This window comes from Crocodylus siamensis, chromosome 4 (genome assembly GCF_052110815.1).
Source record: "Crocodylus siamensis isolate JL-2025a chromosome 4, ASM5211081v1, whole genome shotgun sequence".
NCBI lineage: Eukaryota > Metazoa > Chordata > Crocodylia > Crocodylidae > Crocodylus > Crocodylus siamensis.
In genome coordinates this window covers 199,495,201-199,517,895 of record NC_143398.1, presented here as the reverse complement: position 1 = coordinate 199,517,895, position 22,695 = coordinate 199,495,201, and the positions used below count along the sequence as shown (strand labels likewise).

Sequence of the window (22,695 nt, the reverse complement as noted above, 5' to 3'; positions counted from 1 at the left end):
CAGATAAGGAAAGAAAGGAAGAAGCCAGAGAAGGATTGAGTGCAAGTCTACCAGAATGTCAAACAAGACATTCTGAAAAAGAGGGAAAAAAAGAAAGAGACAGTAGGAGGAAAGCCCAGGTCAAACACGTCAAGAATAGCAGGGGCCATGGCTAACAGACATGTAGATCCAGCCAAAAGGCTTCAAGTCAACCAAATTAAGTTTGTGCTAGGTGCAAGAATCTCTTCTTACGCATGCCATCAATTTAGGCCTGTTTATTCATTACATACTTGGACTTGTCCTCACTTTGCTCTTCCCTTTATTTAATTCCTCTGCTCCTTTTCATCTGCTTCCCATTTTTAATTTCTCCCCATTGTTTATTTTTAAACCAATAATACCAATTCCTCCTCACTGACCATGTTTCACATTCAGAAAATATGATTTTCTACATTACTTAAATGCATTTACAGGTGCCTTGTAAACTTATCAAGTTTTCTTGTCCTTGTAACAAGGTATTCAGCAGAATTCACAGATTCATTGAAATCTGACAGGGCTGTACTGTGAGTGCTTCCTCTGTGTCCTCAAACAGGACTGGCAGCTGTGCACTTTAGCCCCATGCCACCCGCTGATTAACTAAAATAAACAAATACGTGGTTTGATCAAAAAGTTCTAAGACTTGATGTTCGGGGTATTGTTCATCAGGAATTTGTACCAAGTGGTCAAACAATCAATCAATCAGGCCTTTTATAAAGAGGTTTTGATTTGATCGAGGGATAAAGTTAGAAGAAACCACTGTGAGCGGTGTAAAAATGGTTGATGGTTTCTGCATCATGACAATGCTCCTTCACATACTGCTGTCTCTATTCAAGAATTTTTGGCTGAAAAAACATTTCTGTGATACCACACCCTCCGTATTCACCTGACCTTGCCCTATGTGATTTTTTTCTGTTCCCAAAAAATCAAAATGAAGCTGAAAGGAAGGAGATTTGATGACATTCCAACCATCCATAAGAATGTGAAAGCGGAACTCAAAAAACTCACAGTTGAAGACTTCCAGCATTGCTTCCAAAAGTGGCAGGAACGGTGGGACAAGTGCATATCATCTGGGAGAGATTACTTTGAAGGGGGCAGCTCATAAAAATGTTGTTTGTACACTACTCTTTAAAACAAAGGCTAAGTCTTAGAACTTTTTGATCACCCCTCGTATGTAGATTTAATGTGTGCTTCAGTATCACTAGTGTAGACAGAACAAATGGATAACTATTTTGAATTAAAAGAATACAAATTGAGGTTGGTGCCCTAGTAAACAGATGTATTTAAAAGCATTAAGGGTAGAAGTTTGGCCAAGTATGTTATAAACCTAATTTCAATCGTCACATTTCCTTCAGTCAATCTGAATATTAAAAGCCCATGTCCTGCTTGTATCATTTAATCTATAAAATAATGCTTTTATCTTCTGCATATTTATACTGTTTTCAACTCAAAATATCAACAAATAGGATTTGCATTTTTCTTTCCCCTCCCACCTTTCTTTGTTAAAGATGAAAGTCACTACTTCAGCAAAAATACTTCCTTGTTTTCAGAGACAGAAAAAGGAACAAGAATAATTATCCTTTATTTTTAAGAATATCTGGAATATTATGAAGTCCACACACATACACTCACTAGAATTGCCAATATCTGAAGGCTAAAAGTAATTCAGGTTATGTTTTCTGCAAATGTATCTGAAGCACAACAGAAGCTTAAAAATGTATAAATCTGATTTCAAGTAATAAGCTTGTGGAAGGAAAATAAATTGATTCCATTTCCTCGATTATCTCTACTGAGACAATATCTGAAAAAGTGTTGAAAGCACCAATTACATGCTGATTTCCAAAGCACTAAACCAATTCGTTATGACCTTTAACACACAATTGATTAGAACGATTTTTATTCATTCTGGTCAGAAGCTGCCATGAACTGCATAAGTAGACAGAGTTTAATCACTGGATATACCACCACAGTTAAAGCATTAATAGTTAGATAAATAAGGGAATAAACAATCACTTATCTTTAGTGACATCAACTTAAAACCACCCCTCCTTCATATGGCAAGAAAAATTTTTTGTTTTGTGTAATCCCAGGAACTTTGTTACACAAGATATAAGCAAAAGTGCCAACAGAAATAGGTTTTACTACTAAATGTTTATTTATCTGACAATAAGCCAGGCACTTTGGGGTTCTGTGGTAGTGCAAAGCAGCAATACAGCTAACATGAGCAACTACTTGAAGATTCTTGAGGTGTTTAAGAACATCCAGCATAAGAGACATAAAAGAAAAGGTGCATCTTAAGCATCCTGCATTCTAGTGACCCCCACCTGTCACCAGCATCCTCCAAGAGTATGGCAGGCAGAGGAAAGTTGGAGTATCAGGCAAAACTGGCACCTGGAACCCCTTGAGATGAAAGAAGGAATAAAAGCTGAAGGAAAATGACCTTCCCTCAGATTCTTTGCATTATAACAAGCATACATCTGGAGGCCAGAGTCTGAAACAAGTCTCAGTGGGCGTGTGTACACGAGACACTAATGTCTCAGTAGATGAATTCTACTGCACATTAGTGCAGCTGGCTAAAACTGTGCTAAAGGGCTAATATGCAGTAGAATCAGTCTACTGCAACATTAGCATCATATGAAAACTGTTTGTCTGTGCTAATGCAGAGTAGTGTTGCTTACAGTGCATTAAGTTAGTACTTAATGTGCGGTAATGATGGTGCATCAATGAAAGTGTAGACATGTCCAGTATAGACAAAAATAATTCAGTTATATAATCTAATCAAAATGAATAGTACAAGTGTTCACTAGAGAGCCCAATTAGACACCATTACTATACAGCTCTGAAGCATAATGCAAGACATAGCTTGAATCTAGTTTTTAAAAAGCGTATCAGTTTATGTTACTTGTGACTGACTTCTCAGGTGTTTAAAATTAAGCAGTAAGAAATTATACGGTATGTGCTTTCTATATTACACACACTGTAGGAATAAACCACAGGAATACACTCAAGACAGAACCATGTTTTCAGGAATCCCAGATATTGCAAAACAAAAACATAACACAGTAACTCTCTACAATGTGCATGATTAAAAACAATGTTCAACGGTTCTGAACAAGGTGGGTTTTAAATGGAATTTTTTAACCACGTGAAATTGTAAGTTTACTTAACAGAATCATGATAATAATAAAAATATAGTGCCAGGAGAATCCTGGTACTTACCTGCATTACTTTCTGTTGAATCTCCTCCAGCTGTGTGCGCTTGCTACGTTGCCTACAAACTTCCTGATAGCGGGTATATTGCTCTCGGAGTGAATCCAATAGCTTCATGACCTGGGGCTGAGCCAGCAGTTCATCATCCATGGGAGACCATGAGACTCCTCCATCTGAACCATTAAATCGACGCTGTTGTAACTCAGATAATAGTTCATGACCTTTAAGAATAAGCAGAGTAAGTTATAAAAAACAAAAAAATGTAGACAGTAAGGATGCAAAAGTCAGTCACTGAGTTCTTAATGTCTAAATGATCTGTAAAGTACTAGACACATTGATATTTATTGGTAAACATGAAGAAATATGCTTCTTCAATCACTAGAATTACACTAGTTGCAAGTCAAAGCAGAATCTGTCCCCATACATTTTAGGCAAAGGGAAGAAACTTTCCTGAGTTGAAAACTCCTCCTAACATTTGCAGAACTTTCCAATAAACTTTCAAAATGTGTTTCATGAGTCTATTTATTGACTTCAATGAATTCTATTTTGAAACAACATGAATTACAATGACTAAATTATTCAAAGATATTTAATTGTCTGGCAGTAAAGCCGAAAGCCTACTTCCAGTTCCACATATATCCCATTTGTTTATATAGAAAACAACTTGATGATGGAGTTTGGTATTCATATGCCTTGCTAAATAGCTTCATAAATGTAAAGAGGGATTCTAAGTATTAGATACAGGTATTTTTCCCTACCAAAAATTTGGGAAACTGTTTTTGTTAGTTAAACCAGTACTCTAACAGGTTATTTGTTTATATTTACTATTATTTTTCAATAGTGAAAATTCCTTAACTTCTTATAGTCCATGATCTTCAATTAGCATCCAGAAGGGCTACTAATAGCATTTCTTTGATAAATAAACTTATTAAAAGAATTTTAATATATCCTGGGTAAAAGAGGAATTTAAATAAGAAAAAGAAACTAATGCTATGCATGAATTTTAAGACTCTAACTTCTTTAACACATGTTGGCATCCAGGGCCACTGTTACTTGCATTGAGAAATTTTGTAGTAATTTCTATGAAATTGCACGTTGTCTGAGGTAGTATTTAATATGAGTAAGAGTACCATCAATGACCAAATGCTTAACTAGCTTTGTTTAGCTTAATAATTCAAGGAACAATGAAAGCCTGATGCAATGTAGAAGGAAAACAACTATTTTGTCACCTCTTTTCTATTCCATTAAAGTGACCAAATTTGAAGACAGAGGGCAACACAAATTATAAATCACAGGCTCTCATTTTCATTTCTTGAGGACATCTGGGTTTTTATTTTTTAAACCACAGAGTTAACTAAAAAGTTTATGACTGCTGCTTTCCTACCATTGCTATTTTAGCACATCAAAAAAAAAAATCACCTAAAAGTCCTTGAAAAAAATGCAAACCCTACACATCTAGTAATCAATCATAGTGCAAGTTCAACCAAACTACCCAAACAAACAGTGAGAGGCCCCTACTCTGAGTTATTCAGCATTAGTTTCACACAGTCCACTAAATATGTGGTTTAGTTCCTGATATTGCTAGCAAGGTGTTAGGTACGAATGCAATTTGTGTAGTATTGGTTCTTACCTACTACGAAGTGCAATTTCATTATGGCTGCTTACAGATTTTTTTTTTTTTTTTTAATTAAACAAGCAGTAGCATTGCCGAGCCCAGAGGAGGCAATGCGTTAGTTGGATCTGGCTCACCCGACGTCTGTATAGATTGGGTGCTCAGAGGGCCTTTTTGGGCACTTTTATCTAATAGCGAATTGAATCAGCTAAAAGCATGAAAAAGCCCTGCTGAAGTGCCTGATCTATACAGATGTTGCAGATGTTGCGGAGCTGGGTCAAAGTAATGCACTGCTTCTTCCGGTAAAGCACAGTTTTGTTTGTTTGTTTTTTAATGTCTGCAAGCAGCCTAATAGGTCATCAATCAATGTAATTATAAGCCAAAGAGTTCTAACAACCTGGTATATATAAACAGGTTTTTAAGAAGTTAGTCAAGTGAAGAAAAAGTAGTGCCTATTGAAGAGAAAAATATATACTGCATTACATAAAACTGCAAGAGCTGCAGTCACTGCTTCTCCCACACAGTACTGCTGCTTTTTCCCCAATGCCTGGGCAAAGCCCCTGCCACAGAAATTCCACCAAGGTTCCGTCAACTCCACAGGCCAAATAAAATGGCTCTGCAGGCCATATGTGCCAGCTTCTAAGTAAACACTTGAAAGGTATGCATATATCCAAACTTTTGCTAATCAGAAGCAAAGACTACACAATATAACATCGTTTAGTATAGGAAAACTATAGCATAGTCTCCTTACCCTTTCAATTCCCTGCTTTGACTGGCAAAATGAAAGTCAATTCTTGACCAACATGGTGGTGTTTATTTTGCTGCAAACAGTTTGCTGAAGAGTGAACTAAGATAACCAACTAATTTCCCATATGCAAGAACAGCCAATAGCTAGAAATTTTTGGTCAATGCTAAACAAAGAATCTAAAAAGTCTGTTATTTTGTCACTAAATATCTTAGCTATTTAATAAAATATAAAAGAAAAAGATTGTGATATAAGGCTTCACCAACACTTAGGCATATTTTAAGTTTCCACTATACATATTATATTTAATTTCACATGCTAATTTTATTTCATATAAAGTCATACTATATGGCAAGCATGGATGGCTTCAGGGCAAGCAAATTATACTGAAATATTTAAGAATTTTCAGGAAGGATCTTGAATTTCCATTATCTAAAAATTCATTTTTGAGTGGCAAAGAACTTAAATATTCATATGTTTTATATAAAATTTAGTTCACAGATCATTTTAAAATGTAGAATATAAATGAGAAATTGGAGCCTGTGAAAGGAGCTTAATGCATAACTATGGGAGAATGAAAGACCTTGAACCAATCACAGCAAAGACAAAACGTACAATGACTCAACAGTACAGTTCTCTTTTCTGCCCCAGTCTATGCAGCTTATTGTTACCTGGAAGGATGGGAGAGTTAATTCTCAGGCTTTACAAAACCTATCAATATAGACGTAAATTATAGCAGGCTTTATGAAGTGAGCTGCTGTCTATTAGGAACTGGACTAAGACCAACTTTCTGATATAAAGAACTTTCATATGAAATGATCTGGGTGGGACTGCAACAGAATAATAAAAAATAGAAAGCTTTATAAATCCTTTACAAATTCCTTAAACCAGTATGCCATTTGACATTGAAAATCAAAATCCTAACAGCTAGAGAAAAAAATAGATTGCCTACAACAGTGCGGGGATGGCAAATTTAAGACAACCCTCCAATAGTCAGATACTATACAAGGAAAATTATTAAAAAATTTCCATGAAAAAAATCTAACTATTGGTGGTCATCTTCAAATCAAAGTTTTCTTGGATTCAAGATACTGTATTTTCCCTACTTATGTCTCAAAATCAATTTTAAATTTTTTTAATTCAAGAATTTTTGCACTTACTAATTATTTAATAGTGGAATAACTTTAAGACATTAGAACCCCATCCTTGATGTCATAGAATCATAGAAATTTAGGGTTGGAAGGAACCTCAGGAGGTCACATCTAGTCCAACCCCCTGCTTCAAGCAGGACCATCTCCAGTCAGATCATCCCAGGCAAAGCTTTGTCTAGCCAGGTTTTGAAAACCTTCCAAGGATGGAGCTTCTACCACTTCTCTGGGTAACCTGCTCCTATATTTTACTATCCTCCTAGTGAAAACATTCTTCCTAATATCTAACCTAAACTTCCTTTGCTGCAGCTTGAAACCATTGCTCCTTGTTCTGTCACCTAGCACCACTGAGAACAACTTATCTCTATCCTCTTTCAAACTTCAGATAGCTGAAGGCTGCTATTGAGTCCTTTCCCACTCTCCTCTTCGCTAAACTAAATAAGCCCAGTTCCCTCAGTCTTTCCTCATAAGTCACGTCCCCCAACCTGCTTGACTCTTCAATTTGTCCACATCTTTTCTGTAGTGGGGGACCCAAAACTGAACAAAGTACTCCAGATGTGGCCTCATCAGTGCTGAATACAGGAGAATAAACACTTCCCTTGACCTAGTGGCAACACACCTACCAGTGCAGCCCAGTATGCTGTTAGCCATCTTGGCAACAAGGGCACACTGCTAGCTCATATTCAGCTTTGTCCACTTCAGGTCCTTTTCTGCAGAGCTGCTGCCCAGTCAGTCAGTCTCCAGCCTGTACTACTGCACAGGATTGTTCCATCCTAAGTGCAGGACTTTGCACTTGTCCTTGTTGAACCTCATATAGTTTCATAGTTGATAGGGTCGGAAGGGAGCTGAGCAGATCATCAAGTCTGACTCCCTGCCATGGGCAGGAAAGAGTACTGGCAGGAACGACCCTGGCTAGGTGATTGTCTAGCCTCCTTTTCAAGACCCCCAGGTAGAAGTGAGCACCACTTCGCTTGGAAGTTGGTTCCAGATCCTAGCCACCCTGACAGTGAAGTAGTGCCTCCTGATATTTAGCCTGAATCTACCCTCCATCAACTTATGGCTGTTATTCCTTGTTACTCCCAGTAGTGCTCTGGGGAACAGGGACTCTCCCATTGCCTGCTGGTCCCCCTTGGCCAGTTTACAGACGGCCACCAGATCCCCTCTCAACCTTCTCTTGTGGAGGCTGAACAGGTTCAGGTCCTGTAGCCTCTCCTCGTAGGGCCTGCCTTGCTGCCCCCGATCATGCGACCGGCCCTCCTCTGGACCCTCTTGATGCTGTCCACATCCCCCCTGAAGTGTGGCGCCCAGAACTGGACACAGTACTCTAACTGCGGCCTGACCAGTGTGGCAAAGAGGGGGAGGACCTGCTCGTGATGCATCTGTGGAGGCATGACAAGGTGCGGTTAGCCTCCCTGACCGTGTCCTCACATTGTTTGCCCATGTTCATCTTGGAGTCAATAATGACTCCAAGATCCTTTTCTGCCTCTGCACTGACGAGAAGGGAGTTCCCCAGCCTGTAGGTATGCTGCTGGTTCTTCCTCCCCAGGTGCAATACCTTGCACTCATCAATATTGAAACCCATCCTGTTCTCATCTGCCCATCCCTATAACCTGTCTAGATTTAGTTGCAGCCTCTCTCCTCTAGTGTGCCCACTTCTCCCTACATCTTAGTGTCATCTGTGAATTTGAACAAGGGGCTTTTCACCCCCTTGTCCAAGTCACTGATGAAGATGTTGAACAGTGCGGGCCTGAGGACCGAGCCCTGGGGAACCCCACTTCCCACATCCCTCCAAGCTGAAAATGAACAGTCCATCACCACTCTCTGGGTGCGGCCCTCCAGCCAATTAGCAACCCATCTGACCGTGCAGGCACTGACACCACAGTCGCCTAATTCTTTTGATGAGAATGGGGTGAGACAGTGTCACAGGCCTTCCTAAAGTCCAGAAAGACTACGTCCACCGCAACACCTACGTCCAAGGATTTTGTGACATGGTCATAGAAGGCCACTAGGTTGGTCTTACAGGACCTGCATCTAATGAACCCATCTCCCCTGGCGGTCCCTCGCAGATATGCACCTGGATAATTTTCTCAAAGAGCTTCCCCAGGACCAAGGTAAGACTAACGGGCCTATAGTTTCCTGTGTTCTCAGGAAATGGGGACCACATTGGCCCTTTTCCAGTCTTCTGGCACCTCGCCAGAGCACCATGAGTGCTCATAAAGCTGTGCCAGGGGTCCCACAATGACCTCTGCTAATTATTTCAGCATTCTTGGGTGGAGATTGTCAGGACCTGTTGATTTGAACACATCTAGTCCCACCAGAAGTTCCCTGACTAGGTCCTCACTGACCCTAGGCCTGGCTGTGCCTCCCCTGAGACCACTGGGGATCCTGGTGGGAGCAGGGGGGGAAGGGGGGATGACCTGGTCCCTGCTCAGAAAAACGGAGGCAAAGAAATTGTTAAAGAGATTAGCTTTGTTGTCTGGTGTGACCACCAGATTTCCTAGTGTGTCCTGCAGAGGCCCCACGTTGCCCAGTAACTTCTTTTTACCCCCTATGTATTTAAAAAAGGACTTCTTGTTGTCTTAGATCTGGGTTGCTAGTTCCAGTTCCATCTCTCCCTTAGCCTTCCTAACAGCCCCCCTACAATCTCAAGCCAAGGAGGTATAATCCTCTCTGGTGATGGCCCCTATCTTCCATTGGGTGTGCGCCTCCTATATGATTCGTTTTGGCCCAATCCTCCAATTTGTCTAGGTCTCTCTGAATCCTAGACCTACACAAGTGTATCTACTACTCCCCCCAATCAGGTGTCATCCGCAAACTTGCTAAAGGTGCACTCTATGCCATCTTCCAAGTCACTGAAGAAGACATTGAACAAAAGCAGCCCCAGGACTGACTCCTGGGACACTCCACTTGATACCGGCTGCCAACTAGGCATCGAGTCATTGATTACTACTCTCTAAGCCTGATGCTCCAGGCAGTTCTTGATCCACATTATAGTCCATTTATCCTGCCCATACTTCCTTAGCTTACCTGGCAGAATGTTGTAGGAGACAACATTTTAGCTTTGCTAAAATCAAGGTACACCACATCCACCAGGCTCTCTGCATCCACAGAGCAAGTCATCTCATCACAGAAGGCAATCAGGTTGGTCTAGCATGACTTGCCCCCGGTGAATCCATTCCAACTGCTCCTAATCACCTTTTTCTCCTTCAAGTGCTTAGAAATACACTCCTTGAGGAACTGCTCCATGATTTTTCCAGGGACTGAAATGAAGCTGACTGGTATGTAGTTAGTTCCCTTGATCCTCCCTTTTTCACTTCCTTAAATATGGGTGCTATGCTTGTCTTTTTCCAGTCATCCGGGACCTACCCTGACTGCCATGAGTTTTCGAAGATAATGGCCAAAGGCTCTGCAATCACATCAGCTAACTCCCTCAGCACCCTTGGGTGCATCCCAGCTGGCCCCATGGACTTGTACACATCCAAGTAGTCTCTAACCTGTTCTTTCAGCACTTAGGGCTGCTCACCTCCTCCCCAAACTGTGCTGTGCAATAGTCTGGGAGCTGACCTTGCCTGTGAAGATTAAGGGAAAAAGGGCATTGAGCACTTAAGACTTTTTTGCATCGTCTGTCACAAGGTTGCCTCCCCCATTAAGGGACCCACACTTTCCTTGATCCTCCTCTGGCTACCAACATACCTGTAGAAACCCTTTGTTAAATATGGATAAGTTGTTCATTTTTCAACTTACTGTACCTGTCTGTAGTACTGTCTCTGGATCCACAGATGGAAGGAAGTTTATATCTACAGACCTTGTAATAAAGAAAGAAAGAAAGAGACTATTGTAAAAGTGAAAATGTAGACCGGGGTGGCCACCCTGTGGCACTGGCACACCGTGTGACACATGGCACATTGGGGACAGCATAGGAAACAAAGCAATAAATATGTCAGGGAGCAGAAAGCAGAGTAACAAATCTGGCATGAGAATGGGATTAGAGTGGCACTTGGGAAGAGAATGGAGTTTAATTTGGGGTGCACCTGCCAAAAACGCTGGCTCCCCTACTGGTGTAGACATATCCTGAACGACTGACTGTCTTCATACAGGCAGCTCGTGTGGCAATCAAAGACTGAAATCCTGACCTTCCAAATTCTATACTGCTTTAATCACAAGGCCACCAATGATCTCTGTTTTTTGTAAACATCCACAAAAGAGTATTTTATACTAAAGCAAAGGTAACAGAATAAAATGAGAGAGATATTCATTTGTCTGACACTGTTTTCTTAACATTAATATTTTATCATGCACTCAAATTAAATCTGGTAAGCATTACTTATTAGTACAGTCTCTCATTGGAAGCAAGGGCATCTGCCTATAATGATTCCAATTACTGGTAAAAATAATTAGTTGCTAAGGACTGATTTCTACAATAAAAGAATGACTGCAGTTTCAGGATCAGGGGCTTTATGTCTAAAATTACTTGTGTGGTTCAACAATCCCTTTACATTATTATTTCAAATTGTTAATGCACTGATATTTAAAAGGGTTATATTAAAAAAAAGAAGAAATCTATATACCTATCTTTCTCTTGTTGGCTTCCTTTCTCAGTTCCATTGTTAATTAAAGCAAGCTCATCCAGTAAAGATGTAGACTCTTTTGTGAACTTTTCGAACACCTAAATAAATAAAATAATTATTTTAATTAAAAGAATGTCTACTTTTTAGAATCAAAATTAATTTAGTATCTGTGAAAGATTAGTTGACAGTGCAGAAGTCATCAGTGCAACTTTATCCACAGTGCTCTGTTAATACGCTCCCAAACTTGAGAAAGAGTAAATATGATATAGTATGATAAAAGGATTAGAAAATATAAGTTTCCCCTTATATAGAGAGCTAAAGACTCTGTACTGGAATGTATTAAAGTTAGTGCTGTATTCTAAAAAACTTAAAGGTCTCTCAAAACTTAAATTCTTATGGACAATCTTCTCCAAAAATCCATTATATGAACATCTGTTCAATAATAAAAAAAAAAATTCAAGGCCACCCAACTTTTCTAAGCAGGTAAGGGCCAAATGCCCTACCCAATGGGGTCATACACATGCAGGCTGCACTAGGGCAAGTCCTGGATAGGCCCTCCAAACCAAATGGATGGCTCCTTCCCCTGCCCCACTACCACACATGTGCAGATCCAGACTCAATCTTAATTCCTTCAGCCACAATGTAAAGGCTGCCCCAGTCTGGGGGAATGGTCAGGCACTGGGGTGGACAGAAGGAAGGGTAAGGCAGCAAAAGCTGAAAGAGGGAGAGGGATATCCTGGAGACCAGCTGCTGTTGCAGCAGAAGTGATGCAGGGAGGGAGTAGTAGCCAGGCAGGAGCCCAGGGAACGCAACCAAAATACTCACAGGCCGCCAGTTGGACAGCCCTGAAATACTTCAACTCTTATCAGAATTTCTAGCTTTCAGTTAGTACTAATCTAGACTTTATTTTAACCAGTACATTTCAGAGACAAAGGAGTATACAAACAAGTATTTTCTTGTTCATTCTTTCTGGAAATAGATTGGCTTCTGATGAAAGATAAGGGTTTGGGTTTTTGTTGCTGTTTTTGTTTTGGTGATATCTTTTATTAGACCAACTGTACAGTTGAAAGAGCAGTTTGAAAAGTTTTCTGGCACAAAGCATCCATCAATACTGGTGCATTGATAGAGATTTTGGGGGGTGATACCAATTGCTGATTTTTAAGGAGGCATTATCAGCTGACACTGATCCAATTTCTGATACCAACCCAGCAGCTTGGGAAGCTGCGTGCAACTGATAAATCTGGTGCGATGAAATGGGAGGGGAGTGGAGGAAGGTGAGGGAAAGATGTGGGAGGTGCAGATCAAGGCCCCTGCTGTGAGGGAGGACTGGGTCTGTGCCTGTGGTGGGGTCTGGGACAAGCACTACCCAGCCAGGGAGGGCAGGCATGGGATGGAGCTGCGGCTTGTCTGGGAGCTCAGGGGGCACTCCCGTTGCTATGCACCACTCGTCCGGGAGTTGCTGGTCTGGTGCTTGCCCGCTTGTCCTGCTACTCATCCAGGAGGGCATGGGGGGGCGTGTTCCCCGGATCAGTGTGGGGAGAGGCTGAACAGAAAGAGCCCTGGCTCCAGCTCATCCCACCCCGTGCAGATTCAGGAGCACCGCCTCCCCCCGCATGCCTTCCCGGACAACCCGTGGGAGTTGCTGGACCAGCGGTGCGCTGAGGCAGGAGTCAACCCTCCCCGCTCCTGCACCTCCTGGATGAACAGCGGTTCCATCCCACACCTGCCCTGCCCAGGCAGCATTTGCCCAGCCCCTGCCCCACTCTACTCCTCCCTCACTGCGGGGGCCTTAATCTGCCTCTCCATGCCCATTCCCTCCCCCTTCCCCTTCCCTCACACCAGCCTTACCAGCTGCATTCAGCTCTCTAAGCTGCTGTGTTCCTCACTGCCTACGTGCTGCATTGTGGCTGTGCACATGCACGGGCATTTATTGGACAAATTACTGGCCAGACCAGGCCGATTTCTGATATGATCAATTTTCTTTATAATCAGTGCCAATCCAATATTGGACCAATGTATTGGTGCACCTCTACCCATCAAAGACAGCAAAGCCTAAAAAAGCACATTGTTTAAACAATTCTTCAATTCCTGTGTGTTCTAGGAACTAGATTTGAAATGACTCACTCATTTTACATGATATGTAAACACTGAAAATAGATGTCCATATTACTGCCTTCTCATGCTTAGCCTAGAATCTGCTCTCTCTCACACAGTCCTATTTAGCAATCTATTAAGAGAGTTCAAAGAACATGACATTCCTTTCAATCTGATGCAGCTCTGTAGCATGTTTTATACTGACATAACAATGAGAGAGAGAGAAATTAGGAGTAACAGGCATTTCAGTTACTTTGCAGCTGAGATCTCAAAATGGGCAGGAATGACAGGTTACCCCACGTGGCGAGTGTCAAATAAGTTGTTGCATCAACATGGAGTGTGCATGGAGATGAAGAAAGGACAGCTACAAAAGAGATGTCAGTGATGTCTGGGACACTAGACAACAGAGACATTTTCAGTTAGATCCTGACACAAGTAGGAAGCTCAAAGGCACTCAGGAAGGGAGCAATGTTCTTGTGAGCGTCTTTCATGTGTGAAGGAGGTGGCAGCATCAAGATAGCATATAGTCCGAGAATCTGGATACAGGGGCATCTTTGGTTATCTGTCAAAATGAAGATAATATCTGCTTGGGGTGGGGATTATTGGTGACATTTAAGATGGCTGAAAAGTGCAATCCATGCTCTGCAAGTTTTTCCACAGCTATAACAACTGGTGCCGAAGGTGGGGGGGGGGGGGGGGGGGGCGGTCGGCAGCACAGCTGTTAGCCAGAACGTTGTGCACTTTCCTTCCTCCTCTGCTTCCTGAGTGACGGTAGTGGTAATTTTCAATGTAAAAAGGAGTGGAAGGGATAAAACAGGATTTCAGAAGAAACAATTAAGGCAGTGATAAAACAGGCTGTTTTACTGAGAGAAAGCATTTACAGATGTCAGACATTTGAGAAGGGAAATTCCAGGGTGAGGATCAGGCATACAGACATTGGAAGCAAACGCCAAGTCTGGGAAAGAATAGAAATGGAGCAAAAAAAGCATTTTGAGATATCTAGCAGAAGAAAAACAAAGGTTTTTCTCACTCTAAAATTCTATATTACTGTATTTACTTGATTATAAGATGAGGTTTTTTCCCCCCATTCAACATGGGGAATGCAGAACCAAGCCTCATCTTACGATCACATACATCCTTTCTCAGTTGGAGAGACCCTGCAACTGCCAGCCAGGAATCCTGCATGCTGAGGGGCGCTCCAGTGCCCTCTGCTGGCTCACCATGTGCATTTTCTGGTTTTAGGAAAATGCACATGGCAAGCCAGCAGTGTGCCTGAGTTCGCTTCAGCATGCAGTGTTTCTGGCCAGCTGGCTCAGGGTCACTCCAAGCTGCTGCCTGCTAGAATGTACTGAGTTGCTTCAGTGCCCTCTGGCTGGAAACCCCACACACAGCTCAAAATGATCTGGCAGGCACTGGCCAGGCACCATCCCCACAGCATGGGGGTTTCTAGCCAGTATGTGCTGAGTCGCTCTGAACTGCTGCTCAAGTAGCAGGTGCCCGAGCACCTCATCAAATCCTAGCAGTGTGGCTGTATCCCTTGCTGTGTGCCAGGCTGCTCCAGCATGTGCCACTGGGGCAGCAGCTCAGAATGACCAAGCATGTGCTTGTGCAGGCTGCAAGGATAGTGCCTGGCCAACACCTGTTGGGTCATTTCAAGCTGCAAGAAGCCTGGCCAGTGCATGCTGAGTTGCCTCAGCACCCACCAGCCAGGCATTATCTGGGAGCGATTTGATCACCTGCCTGCCAGGCACTCAGCATGCTGTGGGGAGACGCTAGCCAGGCATGTGCAGTAGGGAGGAACCATGCAGGGCCAACCAGCACACAGAGAAGAGGGATCCTGGCCAGCACACAGCAGTGAGGGACCCTGAGAGGGCTGGCCAGCACTCGGGGAGGAGGGACCCCCAAGGCCCAGCTAGGTACCCTGCATGCTGCAGAGAGGGACCCGACTGCAGTGACAATGGACCCAGCTTGTGGCGAGTAATCCAATGCCTGGTGAGGTTCCAGGCAGTGAGACTCCTAGCAGTGGCAGCAAAGGATCCACTACATGGCAAGGCTCCCATCAGTGGTAGCAAGGGACCCAGCATGAGGCCAGGCACGCAGTATGCAATGGTGAAGGACCTGGCAGCAGTGAAAAGGGACCCAAGATGTGCATGCTGACAAGAGATCCAGGATGCAGCAAGGGACCCAGAAACAATGACGAGGGACCCAGCTTAAGTATGTCAGTGAGAGATCTAGCACACAGTGAGGCTCCAGTCAGTAGCAGCAAGGGGACCAGCATACCATGAGGTCCCTGATAGCAGCAAGCCAAGTGGCAGCAAAGGAGCAAGTGGCAGGGGAGCATCTGGTGAAGAAGCAGGGAAAAATCAGCAGATTACAGAAACTGACCACCACTAACTGGCCAAAACTTAGAAACCCATGGTAAATTGTATGGGATGAGAGGTGGCTGGGGAAACCCCCATGACAGACCAGGTAGAAAAAAGAGGAAGTAGCAGTACACATGTGAAGGTACCAAAAAGAATGTGACACAGCTATGTTACAGACTTTAAAAATGAAGGTTATAAATTATGCTGAAAAAAGAAATAATTCTGAGGCAGGAAGAAAGTGTAAAGTTACTGAAGCAAATGTGCGTCAATGGAGACAATTAAAAGGAAAACCTGAGAATGCTAAGTCCACACAGAAAATGTTTGTGAACCCAAAACAAGGTCACTTTCCTGAAACTGATAAGCAAGTTCTAAAGTATGTTCAAGAAAAGAGAAAGGAGAGAATGACAATCATTTGTGAAGTGCTTCAACTCAAGGTATTAGAAATAGTAAAGGAATTGAACATTCCCCTTCAAAAATTCAAAGCAAGTAGTTGGTGGTTATCTGAATGATGTCACGAATGGCTTAGCCCTGAGATGAAGAACATCACTTGCACAAAATTTACCATCAGACTGCAACAAATATTTGTTGAATTCCAGTGGTACCATTACTGGGCTATGCAAAACTCGTAATTACCTCCTGGGTGAGACAGGTAATGCTGATGAGACTCCAGTCTATACTGACATACCAAACAATATCACCATCCATGAGAAATGCACAAAATCCATCATTATAAGAAATACAGGAAATGAAAAGTCATGAATTACAGTGATGTTAGCAGTACTGGCAGACGGGAGAAAATTGCCATCCTATGTGATTTTGAAATGCTAAACTCTGTCAAATAAAAATTGCCACCGGAAATAGTGGTTCAATGCCAGGAATAATGACTGATGTCAAGTGCCCCAGCCCTGGTACAATCTGTGGGCAAGACAAGAGCCCCCAAGGGGATACTTGCTTGCCTGTACACAAATGTCAGGAGCTTGGAGAATAAGCAGGAGGAGCTTGTCCTCCTGCTCAATACAAATAATTATGATGTCACAGGGATAACGGAGACCTGGTGGGAGGCCACTCATGACTGGACCAAAGGTACTGATGGCTATACCCTGTACAGGAGGGATCGTGTAGATAAAAGGGGCGGGGGTGGAGCTCTCTATGTTAAGGAAAGCTACATGTCCCTGCAAGCTGATATTGGCAACCAAGGGTGGATGACTGGAGACCCTCTGGGTTAAAATCCGTGGGGGAACATGGCACAGGGGACACAACAGTGGGAGTCTACTACAGACCTCCCACCCAAAGTCCTGAGCTTGACCAGGAGTTCGCCCAGAAACTGGCTGAGGCCACATGCTCCAGGAGCATGGTTGTCATGGGTGACTTCAGTTACCCGGACATCTCGTGGGAGGATCACTCAGCAAAATGCAAACAGTCGCAAACCTTCCTCTCATGCGTGGATGATTTCTACCTGACCCAAGAAGTCTATGGGCCAACAAGAGGTAAAGTGCTTCTCAACCTGGTACTGGATACAGGGGATGACCTAATCAGTGGCCTAGTGATTGATAGAAAGCTAGGTGACAGCTTTCTATTGATCATGAGCTTTTCGACCACAAGCTGATCACCTTCACCATCTGCCGTAAAGCTGGCAAGTCAGTCAGCAACACAGAAGTCCTTGACTTCAGAAAAGCCAACTCTGACAAGCTCAGGAGGCTGGTCAGTGAGGCCCTAAGGGACCATGACCCCAGGGAGAGGGGAGTTCAAGAAGAGTGGTTGTTGCTCCTCAAGGGAGCTCTACTCAAGAGTGGGAGCTCCTCAAGCTAAGTCTATTCCATCTCGGAGGAAAGGCAGCAAGAGAGCACAGCAGCCCCTCTGGCTCTCCAGGGACTTAGCAGATCTAAGGCTAAAAAGAAAAGCTTACAAAGGATGGAAGACGGGATTTACCTCCAAGGAGGATTATTCTACACTGATCAGGTCCTGCAGGGAGCAAACCAGGAAAGCCAAGGCTGCAACTGAACTCCAACTAGCTTTGAGCATCAAGGACAATAAAAAGTCCTTTTGCAGATATGTGGGGAGCCAGAGAAAAAACAAGGGCAACACTGGATCCCTGCTGAACCAGATGGGGCAACTGACACCCAGGAAAAAACCAACCTATTAAATGGGTACTTTGCGTCAGTCTTTCATCAGTCCCATGGGGTGCCCATGCCCGCTATGGGACAGGTAGGTCTGGGTGAGGGAGATCCCCTGCCCTCCACAAATGCTGACCTCGTGAAGGAACATCTTGAGAAGCTGGATACCTTCAAGTCAGCCGGCCCTGACAATCTACACCCCAGGGTACTCAAGGAGCTGGCGAGCGTCATAGCCCAGCCCCTGGCACAGATCTCTGAAAACTCCTGGTGCTCTGGTGTAGTGCCCAAAGACTGGAAGAAGGTGTCTAACTTCAAGAAAGGGAGCAAAGTGATCCGGCTAACTATAGGCCCATCAGCCTGACTTCTATTTGGGGAAGATCTTAGAAAAGTTTATTAAAGAGCCCATCCTTAACGGACTGGTCAATGTCAACATCCTAAGGGATAGCCAGCACGGGTAGGTGTTGCGGGTAGGTCTTGCTTGACCAATCTCATTTCCTTCTACGACCAGGTGACCTATCACCTGGACGAGGGGAAAGAGATTGATGTCATATATCTTGACCAGTGGGGTCCCCCAAGGCTCTGTCCTTGGACCCATATTGTTCAACATCTTCATTAACCACGTGGACACTGGAGTCAGGAGCAGACTGGCCAAGTTTGCTGATGACACCAAACTTTGGGGCAAAGCATCCGCACCTGAAGACAGGCGGGTGATCCAGGCTGACCTGGACAGGCTCAGCAAATGGGCAGATGAGAACCTGATAGTGTTTAACACTGAAAAATGCAAGGTTCTCCACGTTGGGAAGAAAAACCTGCAGCATCCTTATAGGCTTGGCAGTGCTACGCTGGCTAGCACTACGGAAGAAAGAGACTTGGGGTCATCATTGACCACAAGATGAACATGAGCCTGCAATGGGATGCTGCAGCTACTAAAGCGATCAAAATGCTGGCTTGCATCCACAGATGCTTCTCAAGCAAATCCTGGGACGTCATTCTCCCCTTCTACTTGGCCTTGGTGAGGCTGCAGCTGAAGTACTGCGTCCAGTTTTGGGCTCCACAATTCAAAAAGGATGTGGAGAAGCTTGAGAGAGTCCAGAGAAGAGCCATGCGCATGACCAGAGGTCAGGAAAACAGACCTTATGATGACAGGTTGAGAGCCATGGGGCTCTTTAGCCTGGAAAAGTGCAGGCTCAGGGGTGATCTGATGGCCACTTATAAGTTTATCGGGGTGACCACCAGGATCTGGGGGAACGCTTGTTCACCAGAGCGCCCCAAGGGATGACGAGGTCAAATAGTCATAAACTACTGCGAGACCATTTCAGGCTGGACATAAGGAAGAATTTTACTGTCTGAACCCCCAAGATCTGGAACAGCCTGCCATCGGAGGTGGTTCAAGCACCTACATTGAACACCTTCAAGAGTAAATTCAATGCTTATCTTGCTGGAATCTTATGACTCTAGCTGACTTCCTGCCCTTTGGGCGGGAGGGCTGGACTCGATGATGTTCTGAGGTCCCTTCCAGCGTTAATGTCTATGAAATCTATGAACAGGCTAGGGGCTGACTGGCTGGGCAGCAACTCTGCAGAAAAGGACCTGGGGGTTACAGTGGACAATAAGCTGAATAGAAGCCAACAGCATGCCCTTGTTGCCAAGAAGGCTAACAGCATACTGGGACGCATTGGTAGAAGTGTTGCCAGCAGATCAAGGAAAGTGACTATTCCCCTCTATTCAGCACTGAGGATGCCACATCTGGAGGACTGTTTCCAGTTTTGGGCCACTCACTACAGAAAGGACATAGACAAATTGGAGAGAGTCAAGCAGAGGGCAACAGAAATGGTGAGGGGGCTGGGGCACATGACTTCTGAGGAGACACTGAGGAAACTGGGCTTATTTAGTCTAGACAAGAGAAGACAGAGGGAATTTAATAGCAATCTTCAAATACCTGAAGGGGGTGATTCCAAAGGGAGCTAGATTGTTCTCAGTGGTGGCAGATGACAGAACAAGGAACAATGGTCTCAAGTTGTAGCAAGGGATGTTTAGGTTAGATATTAGGAAGAATTTTCTCACTAGGAGGGTAGCAAAACACTGGCACAGGTTACCCAGAGAGGTTGTAGACTCTCCATACATGGAGGTTTTTAAGACCTGGCTAGAAAAAACTTTGACTGGGATGATCTAGTTGGGGATAGTCCTGCTTTGAGCCGGGGGTTGGACTAGATGACCTCCTGAGGTCCCTTCCAGCCTTAATTTTCTACAATTCTAACTGATTAATGACTGGTTAGATGTGTGGAAATAGAGACAGAGGGCACTGCTGAAGAAAAGAGGAATGTTAGCACTGGATACATTCAGAGGGCATTTAACACCAGATGTGAAAGCAAACATTTGGTCAATGAACTGTGATCTTGTATGTCATACTTGCTGGTATGACATCTCAACTCCAAGTACTGGATGTTATAATGAATAAGCCCTTTAAGAACCACATATTGTGTTAGTATCCTGGCAAGGAACCATGCGCTTACACATGGTGGGAAGACTAAGCAGTCAACCATAGTACAGCCTTGCCAATTAAGTCTGACTTCTTGTGTAAGGATATCTGCAGAATCCATTATTAAAGGCTTCATGAAATCCTGTATGTTCAATGCCATGGATGGAACCAAAGATGGTGTTTTGTGGGAAGATGAGGTAAAAAAGATGAGAACAGTAAAGAGTGAGAGTGAGAATGCATGTAAAAACAACCACTCCTAGATTGTAGGAACTAAGAAAAGAGTAGCAGTCACCATGTTCTAGACATCCAAATATAGATTAGGTTAATGCTGAATTAAATTGAACCTAATGCTAAATTTATGACTTGCTGGTACTGAAACAGTTTTTGTCAGTTGGTCTGTTTATAAAAATATCAAATTAATTTTTTTCATTGTGTGGAATTTGATTATTGGGAGGGTCATCTTAAATTCAGGGCCACCTTAGAGTCAAGCAAATACAATATACACAACAAGGCACTGACTATTCCAAAAACACTGCACAAAGGATGCTCACAAGTGATATGAGATATTAATAATGACTGAGCATTGGAATCACTTAAATATTCTTTTACCATACAATATGTTGTAATCTACGTGTATTTAAATTCACTTTCATAGTAACTTTTTCAAGGTAGGTTCTGATCTGCAATTAGGTTTTAACTAGAATCCAAAGGCACCAAAAGCTCCCTAAGTAATTTGGACATAGTAATGATTTAGGGAGACATTTAGTCTTTCATATATCAAAATTACTTGCATGTAACATACACTTTTCCCCCCAAAAATCAACTGATAAATATCAGGGTGCATGTTTTTAGCACAGTAATAGCAGGTTGTGTCATACAGGAGCATTTGCTGGGGCAAAAAGAAATTAACACTGCACATTGCACAGGGGCTCCCTCACTGCTGGATGTGGACTCTTTCCTTAGCAGAGGCTCATGCTGCAGGAACTTGCTACCAACTCATCTAAAGTCCTTCTAGCACCCATGGTGTGGCTCTTCTGTAATTCTAAATCAAAGCCAGGGCTCTCAGCTGACTTTGTAGGTACTGCTGGCTAAGACTGGGCCCTCAGATGACATGACATGAGCTGCTGGCTGCCACCCAACTCAGCTGAGAGGAGAAAAGGGGTTAGATGGCTGTTTGACTCTGTCAGCAGTACCTGTGGTAAACTAGAACTAGGGGGTTAACAGAATAGGCAGTGTTTTGCTCCACCCCAGTTGCAGCTGCGTATGTTATCCCTGGGAAAATCCCATACTTATAGTATTTTAAATGACTGTTGCCTTTATTCTGCCTTTCAAAAGTAACATGTATATCTTATACAGGGGAGTACAGTATGGAAGAAAAGGTGGTATCTTCCATTGGGAAAGCTCTTTACTATGAGAGACGACAGCCACATTCTAGTTTTGTCTCTACATGGGCCTCATCTTAAAAGAGAACTTAAGAACATGCAAAATCAGGTCAGAGTCCCTCTACAACCAATGCCTACCTCTTAATACTATTGTACCTCAGCTCCTGGTGGACATTTCAGCACTGAGGACCTCCAGCAGAACTGAACAAGACAACCCTCCCCTTAAAAAGAATAGTTACATATACTTTGCTACCTCTGGACTAAGTTCTGTTTCAGCTTGAACACTTTTTTTTTTTTAAATATTCAAAGTGCATGTTCTCCTTTATTCAAATACAGTCTAGTGCATTCTTTGTATTACGGTAACACACAAAAATAAATGGCACAGACTCAATTTCATAGTTTGAAATTCCACAGCAAACTAACCAGCCTCTTATTTAACCAGTCCATGTGATCATACGTAAGCGTCCCACCAAAGTCTTCTGTCAGTTGGCATGGTTCTATGTACCGAGTCAGCTTGTTGGCAGACACTAAAATAACCTGTAACAACATAAGAAAAAAGTTTTGATAAGATTTTGATAAACCTCTGCTACAAAAAAGGAATATATTTTATTAGACCTGTAACCTTGAAAAACATTAGAACAGACATAACAAATAGGTTACATTTTTGGAAGTGCTATCAGCTTTTCCTTAAGAGGCTGACAGACTGAGTAAATGTGATCGGAGGTGATATAAAACAGTTTAATGGATCTGTTTTTTAAACAAGCTGCCCATCACTCAGCTAGAAAGTGTCGAGCTGAAGTACGAATAACTAAGTTTAAAACTGATCTTAAAATGGACAGTTACTTATGGATGAACAACTTGACCAACAACAGTTCTTTAGGAACTGGTATTCAAGTACTCTTGTAGGTTCTTGCCACCTGTGACTTCTCTCTTCAGGTTAAGATACAGAACCATTCTCATACCAATTT

At 43.0% G+C, this 22,695-nt stretch overlaps 1 protein-coding gene across 7 annotated transcripts in view; it reads right to left on the bottom strand.

Moving 5' to 3' along the window:
• Positions 1-22,695, bottom strand: part of SESTD1 (SEC14 and spectrin domain containing 1) — a 148,615-nt gene that overhangs the window by 24,146 nt on the left and 101,774 nt on the right. For all 7 annotated transcript variants that reach the window (XM_090045320.1, XM_090045324.1, XM_090045319.1 and 4 more), the window contains 4 exons: positions 22,151-22,264; positions 11,296-11,393; positions 10,477-10,532; positions 3,232-3,443 (listed from right to left, as the gene is read on the bottom strand). In XM_090045320.1, coding sequence (XP_089901446.1) covers positions 3,232-3,443; positions 10,477-10,532; positions 11,296-11,393; positions 22,151-22,264 — 480 coding nt within the window. The remainder of the gene's footprint in view (positions 1-3,231; positions 3,444-10,476; positions 10,533-11,295; positions 11,394-22,150; positions 22,265-22,695) is intronic.